The following is a 10,120-nucleotide window of genomic DNA, read 5'->3' as shown; positions in this document are numbered from 1 at the left end:
CAGCCTGAGAGGGGGGAATGGAGACCATAGAGCAGGAAGTGACTGATGGGGGGGTCAGCCTGAGGGGTGGGGTGAAGATGGAGGTGGAGGAGTGAGTGAGACAAGGAGACCCAGGAGGAGGCTTCTCCAGCAGCCCAGGAGAGAGGACCCAAGCGAATGCCGGTGGAAACAGGAAGGAATAACCGACCCAGCAGAAGAAACCAGCAACAGCCTGGGGCGTGGGGGCTTTGTCCTCAGACAGATCTGGGTCCAAATCCCACCCTCCCCACCTGTTAGCTGGGTGACACTGACCAAAGTGCTTAACCGCTCTGAGCTTCAGTTGCCTCAACCGGATATGAGACAATTTAGGATCTATTTTACAGGCTGGTTGTGAGGATCAGGGAAGTTAATGAATGTAAAGGGCTTAATTAGGGGCCTGCCAGCTGTCATGTTGATCTTGATCTGTATGTAATATTAGCAGAACTTGATGACTCATTTGATGGGGGAGGGGTGGAGGAGCTGGAGGACTCAGACGGAAGTAAAATCATTAACGAAGAGGAGGAGCAGGCTTGGGCAGCTTGGAAACTTGATGTGAGGGTGGTGGTTAGGGTGAGTCAGGTACCTGTGGGACATTCAGGTGGAAGTGAGACAGGAGATGGGACGAGGAGAGAGCTGTGACTCCTGAGCACTGGGAGGCCACTGGTGTGGAGGTCATCTTGGGGTTGTTGCAGGAAAATTGCTGTCGCCCAACCAGCGGGAATGCCTCCATGAGTTTATTCAGAACACTGGCTGAGGACTCCAGGTGGCATCTAGGTCCACTGCCTCTCAACACTCATCAAAGCTATAATCCAGGGGCTGTGTGCCTTCACGGGTCATGTTTCCTTAAACTTTTTTGGATAGTAGTGTCAAATGTTATTGTTTTATTTTTAGGTAGAAGAAGGGCTGTCTGCATGTTAAGTCATGGGATGTTGTCCCTTATGAATCAAACACAAAACAGCAGGAAAATTCACAAACATGAAGAAGATGAGGACACCTAAGAGTTGAGTCAACTTTGAGAGGAACAGGATTAGGCCAGGACATTGGGGGCCACTTGTATCTGGGGGCAGGTGAAAGAAAAGTGTCAGGGCGGATGCAGGAGATGCCTGGGTATCACTAATGCCGAGGGAGAAGTGAGCCTCAAGGAGTCCTGGCAGTACTCGTATTGTAGCGAGCCTGAGGAGAGTGAAGACAGGGGGTGAGGTCTTGGCGTACCACCCTGGAGACTCTGGAGAGTGCGGAGTGAGGACAGCTGAGGGCTGGGACCCAGTGTGGTATGGAAGGGAGATGGAGAGGATAGTGTGTGTGTGTGTTTGAGATGGAGTGTTGCTCTGTCACCCAGGCTGGAGTGCAGTGGTGCGAGCTTGGCTCGCTAAAACATCCCTCCCAGGTTCAAGCAATTCTCCTGCCTCAGCCTCCAGAGTAGCTGGGATTACAGGCACCTGCCACCATGCCCGGCTAATCTTTGTATTACAGGATAGAGTGTGTTCTTGGAAGCCTGGCGTGGAGGGAGGGAGAGCAGGTAGCATAGTTACAGAAGGATCTTCGGGATATGGAAATGTGGCATTTGTAGACATTAATCTAACACACATTTGTGTGTATCGAACTGAAGGGCTGGAGTCATGGGCAATGGAAAAGCTGAAGTTGCGTAAAAGAGAGAGAAGGATCAGTGTCTATGGTCTCGAAGACGGTGTGGAAGTGTCAGCCATGAGAGGTGGGGAGCGGCCTGCTGCTCCTCCTGGGAAGAGAAGAGGGTGAAGGCTCAGGGCACATCTGCAGGGAGACTGGGAGCTCTGGGGTCATTGTGGATGACGCTGATCCTGTCATCTGAGCGAGGTCACAGTTGAGACCTAGAGCAGGGAGACACCCACAGGGTTTGGTGGACAGTGGGAGTGAGCTCTTCATGGACACTGTGTTAACCAGCAATTTCCTTTCCCTAATAAATGCCCTTAATTCTCCGTAATTGAAGGAGAAGGCACCAGAGGGCAGTGAATGAAGCTTTAATTTGGGTAACACGGAAGGAAAGCAGCTAGAGACCAATTACTCTGTCATTTACACAAACTCATTTCCATGATTAACTTGGAAAATGAAGCACCACCGAGTTCCCACAAGCAGGGATGGTCCCAGGACAGGAGCTCTGCTCTGAGGCTGTGCCTTGGGAAGGAGCACGGGGCTTTTGCCACGGGAGACTGAACCCTGAGGGTTTCCACAACAAAGAGGCAGGGCCCAGCTCTGTCCTGAGGCTCTGACCCATCCAGCCTTTGCACCCCAAAAAACTGAACTCAGAGAGGTCCCTGCAAAACACAGCTGCCTCCTCGTGCCCGCCTCCCCTGTGATTTCCCTGGCTTCTGGCAAGAGAAGAGAAGATGTGAGCGAAAGCTCAGAGGCAGAGATGAGTAAACAGGAACGGGGTGTGAAATTCAGGCTGTGGGGATAGGATGGGGTGGAGTGGAATGGAAGTGGGAATTTGAGGTGAGGTGAGATTCAAAGCTGGAGGACATCAAAGCTGGAGGACACGGCTGGCTGGGTCATGGTGGGCCCAGAGAATCGAGCCAGGCAGATGGGACATGAGCACTGGACATTCTAGACGTAAGGGAGGGTGGCAGTTAGCACTTTAGGCCTCTTTACCTCCTGTCATTCCTGAGTGACTCTAGAAAGTTTCTCGAGAGCACTGGGCAAGAGGCTGGGAAGTCACAAGAGAGGAGTGGAAAGGAGACTGGCCTGCAGGCTGATGGGCATTGCCTGGGCCCAAGCCCCCGTGGTCACCGCACACCTATCCCCTCCTGTCCAGGGATGTGGGGCCTCGTTAACAACGCCGGCATCTCCACGTTCGGGGAGGTGGAGTTCACCAGCATGGAGACCTACAAGGAGGTGGCAGAGGTGAACCTGTGGGGTACAGTGCGGATGACGAAATCCTTTCTCCCCCTCATCCGAAGGGCCAAAGGTGAGTGGGAAAGGGAGCTCCCTCCTGCCCCTGAACCGGCCCCACAGATTCATGTTTGCTCAGAATGGACATACCTGTCCCAGCAGCTCCAGCGTCCACAACTCAGCAAGGGTGGTCCCCGGGGCTATGCGGGGCCTGGGGTGATGGTGGGCAGAGGGGCTGTGGCCAGGTAGCAGGAAAGAGGTGTGTGGCTTTCAGGAAGTAGAGCAGGTAAGAGGTCTGTGGTCTATGCAGCAAAAGCTTCAAGATTTTAGCAGCCACCCACTCTGGGAACCTAATCTGTAGAGAGAATCACCCTTTGCACAAAGCCGTGTGTATACATCTTTGTATCAATTGGGTGTGGTTAAGTAACATTTGGCATATTCATTCTATGGTTATTTATACTGTAGTTTAAAAAATGAGATCATTGTGCTATTAGGAAACAATAGTAGAAATCAAGATTAGAAATTTGGAAAACGAAGAAAACACCCAAACCATGTGGGTGGCCCGATGTGAGCAAACCACTGCAGAAGTCATTGACTTGGATTTTTCCCTGACACAGCAAACAACTGTGGCAAAAAGGGTAAGATCCATACATTTCTGGTGACGTCCTAGCAACAATCGGCGTGAACACGGAGGGCAGCTGTAGGATTTTAGATGAAAACCCTAACCCTTCAGTGACTTCAAAGAGTTTTCTGAAAGGTGCCTCCACCCAGGATGGGCCGAGTTCCTTCCCGGTACACACCTGGATGGGCCGAGTTCCTTCCCGGGCACACACCTGGATGGGCCGAGTTCCTTCCCGAGTACAAACCTATAGGGAAAACTGGTCCCAGATCCGCCTGGGCTTCCCCGACTGGGCCAAATGCAATCCACTTCCAACTCCTCTGTTCCCAGGGCCAGGAGGAGCTGCGGGAGGCCCCTGATGTCCCCAGGTTGGGCCTGTGGCTGAGGGTCTTTGGAGGAAGAGGAGTAGGGGGGTCACCACACTCTCCCAATGCCCAGGACTCTCTCCTCATGTCCTAGCCCTGAAGTCAGGTTCAGAAACCCTGCCCCTGCCCCTGCCCCTGCCCCTGCCTGCTGCTCTCTTTTCCAGGCTGTCCTGGGCTCCACCCAGGCTCCACCCTACCAGGGTGGAATGGAGTTGGGAGTTGATTCTAACAGCACAGGCCCTGTCCTCTTTCAGGGCCATCTGAGGGCTCCCTCCCAGCTGTAGCCCCAGGCACTTCCTCCTCTGCACTCCAACCCCTATCGCCAGTGTTGCTCTCAGTGGATAGACGCTTGGCCTTAGTGTGTTACTTGTCTGCACATCGTACTACTGGAGCTGGATTTTAAGCTCCATAAGGGGAAGGGGAAGCTTTTAGGCTGTATTTCTCCCTAACCAGCACCAGACCTTGCCTATAGTGAAAGCTCAGATCCACACAGACAGCTGTCTCCCTTCCCACTTCTCCCCTTATTTTCAACCCAAATTATCACCGCATCGGGCTTGATCTGGTTTTTGAGTCAGTTGTGTGTTGCCCACCACACTGTGCCCTCCTGCTTCTCACTCACCTGTCCTCCCCCGTCCTGCCTGGCACAGCCAGGTTCCCAGGGAAGATCAGGGGTGCCGATGCTGATGCGTGGGTCTGAGCTGGCCTTGCCTACTGAATGAGAAGGCTCCTGGGTGGGTCAGAAGTGGTTCCAGCCAAGCCTCTGGAGACACGCCTGACTTCTGCCCTCTGTGTCATAGGGCAGTGCCGCCTTAGCAGGTATCTCTGTCTCCCTCTGTAGGCCGCGTCGTCAATATCAGCAGCATGCTGGGCCGCATGGCCAACCCGGCCCGCTCCCCCTACTGCATCACCAAGTTCGGGGTAGAGGCTTTCTCCGACTGCCTGCGCTATGAGATGCACTCCCTGGGCGTGAAGGTCAGTGTGGTGGAGCCTGGCAACTTCATCGTTGCCACCAGCCTCTACAGCCCCGAGAGCATTCAGGCCATCGCCAAGAAGATGTGGGACGAGCTGCCTGAGGTCGTGCGCAAGGACTACGGCAAGAAGTACTTTGATGAAAAGATCGCCAAGATGGAGACCTACTGCAGCAGCGGCTCCACAGACACGTCCCCTGTCATGGATGCCGTCACACACGCCCTGACCGCCACCACCCCCTACACCCGCTACCACCCCATGGACTACTACTGGTGGCTGCGAATGCAGATCATGACCCACTTGCCTGGAGCCATCTCCGACATGATCTACATCCGCTGAAGAGTCTCTGTGGCCTCTGTCCGGGATCCCTGGTGGAAGGGGAGGAGAGTGAGGAACCCACATAGTCAACTCTTGATTATCCACGTGTGGATTATCCACCACTCCAGGAAGACCCATGACTGGTTTTAACATTAACCAAAGGGAATAACCCAACCTGACTTGTTTGCATAGTGAGTGACTTGGGCCTTCACAAGCAGGGTGTGGAGTGGCAGGCAGGGGCCTCTAAATCTCAGGGCAAACATGGTGAATCTGTCTCTCTGGAGATCATTTCATACAGCGATTTCGAGAAAAGATCTTTATATTAAAAACAGATTTATTATAGAATGGAATCAAAACTCCTTTATATCTTCAAGCCAAATTATCACTTTAAAAAATGATCTCATTTGATCCTTAAGCCAGTCTCATGAATAAAAAGGACAGATTTTTTTTCTGTTGTACATGAAGCATTTGCAGCTTAAAGAGGATGCATGAAATAACCCTTTTATTGCTTATAAATAGTGCCAGTCATGTGTTCCTGCCACTGCTGTGGAAACGCTCCACATTTTGCATTCCAGGACTGTTTTGGATACATTTGCCCAAGAATCTTCTGACTAAGTCTGTGTCCTCGTCTGAGCCACACATACCAAGTGCCCACTGGTACCTCTGCATGTCCATGGTGCTGTGTGACTGGCCAGCCAGCAGCCAGTGACTCAGAGCTGGCTGTATAGAGGGGGTGGGAATGTTTCTGGAGATTTTTTTATTTGTTTATTATTATTATTATTATTTTTTTTCAGACACTTGCTTAGTCTCCCAGGCTGGAGTGCAATGGCACCATCTCGGCTCACTGCAGCCTCCGCCTCCCTAGTTCAAGCAATTCTCCTGCCTCAGCCTCCCGAGTAGCTGTGGTTATAGGCACCCGCCACCACGCCTGGCTAATTTTTATAGTAGAAATGGGGTTTCACCATGTTGGGTAGGCTGGTGTCGAACTGCTGACTTCAAGTGATCCGCCTGCCTCAGCCTCCCAAAGTGCTGGAATTACAGGTGTGAGCCACCGCGTCTGGCCCTGGAGATTTTTACTTGAGATTTTAACATCCTCTTTTAGGACTCAGGATAGACTTGTGTGGAGGTGCTCTCTGGCTGACAGGATAGGTTGTTACTGGTTTGGGTCTGCTTGGTTTTGCCTTGGCTGGGGCCAGTGTCGATGGGGCAGGCTTGGCAGGAGCAGTGGTGCCATGGCGGGGCACTGTGGCATCTTCTCCCCTAGCAGTGGATTTGGGGTCCCTGCTTGCCTCACATGGTGCTTACACATATGCGTACACACACACACACACACACACACACACACACACACACACCCCTGGTCTGCAGGGCTTCAGCCTGGCCTTGCTTGCCTCACATGGTGCTTACACATATGCGTGTACACACACACACACACACACACACACACACACACACACCCCTGGTCTGCAGGGCTTCAGCCTGGCCTTCATTCCCGCCTCGGCCTTGTTTTCAATTAAGAAGTGATGACACTTTAGGCAGAGTCTGCATGATCACTTCTTGGGTTTGAGTTTGAAAGCTGCCATCCCTGCAACTGCCCAGGGCCTGTATGTTTGGACCAAAACCAAACCCCGCTGTCCTCCAGGTGGCTTTAGGCCTAGGGCAGAATCCCAAGCGCCAGCCCTACCAATCATTTCCGCCTCTCCCCGGGCGGGCTGGGCCTGCCAGTAGAGGGCGCGCGCCTCCTCCGCAGCCGGCGCCGGCCTCCAGTGCCCCGACTCCCGAGCTGCCACCCGAGCCTGAGGTTTCTCTTGGCGTTCGGGATTCTCACCTCGGAAACTGGGAACAAAGAAGCAAGCAACACCCCTTTAGAAACAGTGTTCTCGCTCTTTCAGCAGCTGCCTGGCCCGAACCTGGAGTCTGGTGCCAGGAGAAGGCAGAAGAACCCGGGCAGCTGGAGTGGGCTCTGGGGTTCAGGCACTCACACAATGGGCAAATTCAGCTTGCCTCTGGGGCCTTTGTCCCCGCTGTCTTCAAACAGGGGTCCCCTGTCCCAGCTCCCCTAGGAGGAAGGAGGGGAGGCAGGCAGGGATCCAGAGCCCAGAGGGGGACGCTTGGTGGCCATTGCATTTACATAACAATAGGATGCTTTTGTACCCTGGACCTTGTTCTAGCAGGACCCTTTCGGAATTGCATTTTTACATGTTGGGCGAATTTGTTTTCGTGCTGAAGTTTATTGAAGGAAAACAGATGGAGCCTTGGAGTTGCACGTGTGCATCCCTGCCTGGGAACTAGAGGAAGGGGGGCCACATACTCTGGGTCCGGATCAACAGACCCGAACGTCAGAGAAGCTGCATATGCATATGCGTCTATTGGAATCTTCTGAGTAAGCCAGAACTGCTGAGCCAGCCTACACAGGCTGTTCTGGTTTTTAATCATTTCCAGAGATTGAAAAGCCCAGACTACTATCCCTCCAAATAACTGCAGTGCTAACTCAAACCTCATATTTACCATTCGCTTTCTGGCAGCTTAGAACCTGCTGGGGCGCAGGACCTAGTTTTCATCTTTACCAGAGTGGGTGGCCGGAGGCGGTGGCTCAAGCCTGTAATCCCAGCACTTTGGGAGGCTGAGGCGAGTGGATCGCTTGAGGGCAGGAGTTCAAGACCAGCCTGGCCAACATGGTGAAACACTGTCTCTACTAAAAGTACAAAAATTAGCCAGGTGTGGTGGTGGGCGCCTGTAATCTCAGCTACTCGGGAGGCTGAGGCAGGAGAATCGACTGAACCCGGAGGCGGAGGTTGCAGTGAGCCAAGATCATGCCACTGCACTCCAGCCTGGGCGACAGAGTGAGACTGTCTCAAAAAAAAAAAAAAAGAATAGAAAAAAAAGATAGGAGGACAAAACAGAGGTGCATATTCCCATTTTATAGATGACATAACTGAGGCCCAAAGAGGGGAAGTAACTCACTTAGTGTCACAGTAAATCCAGGGCAGAACAAAAGTCTCCTGAATGGCGCTCTTCACTATCACATTACACTGTGGCTCGCAACAGCCCTGGAAGGGAAGCCAGTTGGGGTCACCAGGCACCTAGACCCTCACTGTTTGTCTGCTAGCTCAGAGCTGCTCCTTCTTGTCAGAGTAAGGGGTTGGGAGGAGGCCTTTGCCTGTGTGGACCCATGGTCTGGTGACTCCAGCCAGCACAAACCCTTCCCTTGATGGCTGGAGGCTGGGCAAGGGCTTTTTGTGAGATGCTCCTGACAATGTCTTGTTGTTACAGAGCACCTGCTGTGCCTAGCATTCCACCTGGGGCCAAGAAGCTGTGTGAACAGGTGACAGCCACACAGGCTGTCCCCACACAGGTGGCTGGCCCCACCTGTCACAAGCTGCTAGGGCTGCCCCCTTGCCACCCATGACAGGAGGTCTGACGAAGACTCCCCACTTGGGAGGTCTGTTCACTGCCTGTATTTCGAACAGGGCTTGGCTCTGCAAACCTGTGCGGACCATTTTGATACAGGAGCCGACATGAGTGAGCAGAGGCTCCCCCGGCTCAGGCAGCCCCAGGCAGGGTTGGCCAGACAGCAACCAGGCACGGGTACCCAGTGCAGGTCCTGCTACCCAGCCACTGCTGCTGCCTCTCACCTGATTCTCACAGCAACCCTGGCAGGTAGGCAGGGTGGGGTTATCTTATTTTACGGAAACAGGCTTCCCCAAGTCTGTCACCAAGTAAGGGGTAGAGCTGGGTGTCAAGCCAGATCTAACCTCCAGCCCAGAGCTGGTGATGTGGAAAATCAGGGCAGATGGCACCAGGATCTAAAACAGGGAGGGAAAAAGACCTCGGTTACGTCACAGCGAGGAGACACTCAGCCTACGCAGCGGCAGCCGCAGGGTCCTGCCACTCGAGCCAGCCCCTCCTTCCCTTCCCTTTTGGGCTCTGAGCACTGCCCCCTGCAAGAGAATGTGCTGGAGGAACCCCAGCGTCCTTCCAGTGGGAAGTCTGCTTTGTCAAGGCCAAGGGCAGGCTCTAGAAATGCAAAGACCAAGCAGGCAGAGCCGGATTCCGGAGCTGCCTTCCAAGGGCTCGAGGGTTATATGAGCTCAGCGCTTGAGAAGTGAGTGATGATTTCTGCTCAAAGAGACAGAGCAAGAGGGCTGAGGGCTCTGGTGCTCTGGGGGAGATGAAACGATCCCACAGCATGAGGCCTCTGTGGTGTGTGTGGGCACTAAGGAAGGGTGACCGGTGAGTGGCGCGTTCAGAGGCACAGGGTGGGCAGCTGTTGGGCAAGGGACCAGGGCTGGGACAGGCTGCCAGGACCCCCACAATCCCAGGGGAGAAAGGCCACTCAGCCATCATCGTGCCTGACTCCCAGGCTCCCGCATGAGGTACCTGCTAGCCAGGCCTTGAAGCCCTCTGGTGACAGGGAGTGCATTACTTCCTAAGAGGCCATTTCCTTGGTTCAGAAACATTTATCCGAAGACTGAGCTGAAATCTACCACGTCACTTAACGTTTTTGGCACCTGGTTATGACCCAGACCTGCACAGAATAATTTAACCCTTCTGATATAGACTTCCAGATATTTGGAAAGGCCAAGTCAGGTTTAAGAGCTCAGGTCTCCCATTTGACAAGATTTCCATCTCCTCGCTGTCAGAACAGAAGGTTTCAGCTGTGGTTATCCAATCCCTCATTCTTGATGACCTACACCAGGCTGAATGGTCATTAGAGTCCCCCTCAAGCAGCCAAGCACTTTGAGACAGGTTTACTACCTTTGGTGAGATGCTGATGCTCCTCACATGCACGTGCTCCTCCCAACAACCCAAGTGAGTGCATGGCAAATCTCTCACCTGATCCTCATAAACAGCTTATATGTAAGGCAGTACCGTTGTCTGCATTTTACAAATAAGGAAACTGAGCCTCAGGGAGGTGAAGCAATTTGCCCAAAATCACAGAGCCAGGAAACGAGGGAGCCAAGAT

The 10,120-nt window shown here is 53.2% G+C and overlaps 1 protein-coding gene across 1 annotated transcript in view; it reads left to right on the top strand.

Moving 5' to 3' along the window:
• Positions 1-5,485, top strand: part of BDH1 (3-hydroxybutyrate dehydrogenase, type 1) — a 38,344-nt gene extending 32,859 nt beyond the window's left edge. Inside the window, exons 5-6 of the mRNA XM_011961199.1 lie at positions 2,807-2,959; positions 4,706-5,485. Coding sequence (XP_011816589.1) covers positions 2,807-2,959; positions 4,706-5,175 — 623 coding nt within the window. The 3' untranslated portion in view covers positions 5,176-5,485. The remainder of the gene's footprint in view (positions 1-2,806; positions 2,960-4,705) is intronic.
• Positions 5,486-10,120: the final 4,635 nt, after the last annotated feature.

Source organism: Colobus angolensis, unplaced genomic scaffold (assembly GCF_000951035.1).
Source record: "Colobus angolensis palliatus isolate OR3802 unplaced genomic scaffold, Cang.pa_1.0 Scaffold54, whole genome shotgun sequence".
Taxonomy (NCBI): Eukaryota; Metazoa; Chordata; class Mammalia; order Primates; family Cercopithecidae; genus Colobus; species Colobus angolensis.
The sequence above is the reverse complement of the archived record's forward strand: the minus strand, read 5'-3'. Positions and strand labels throughout refer to the sequence as shown.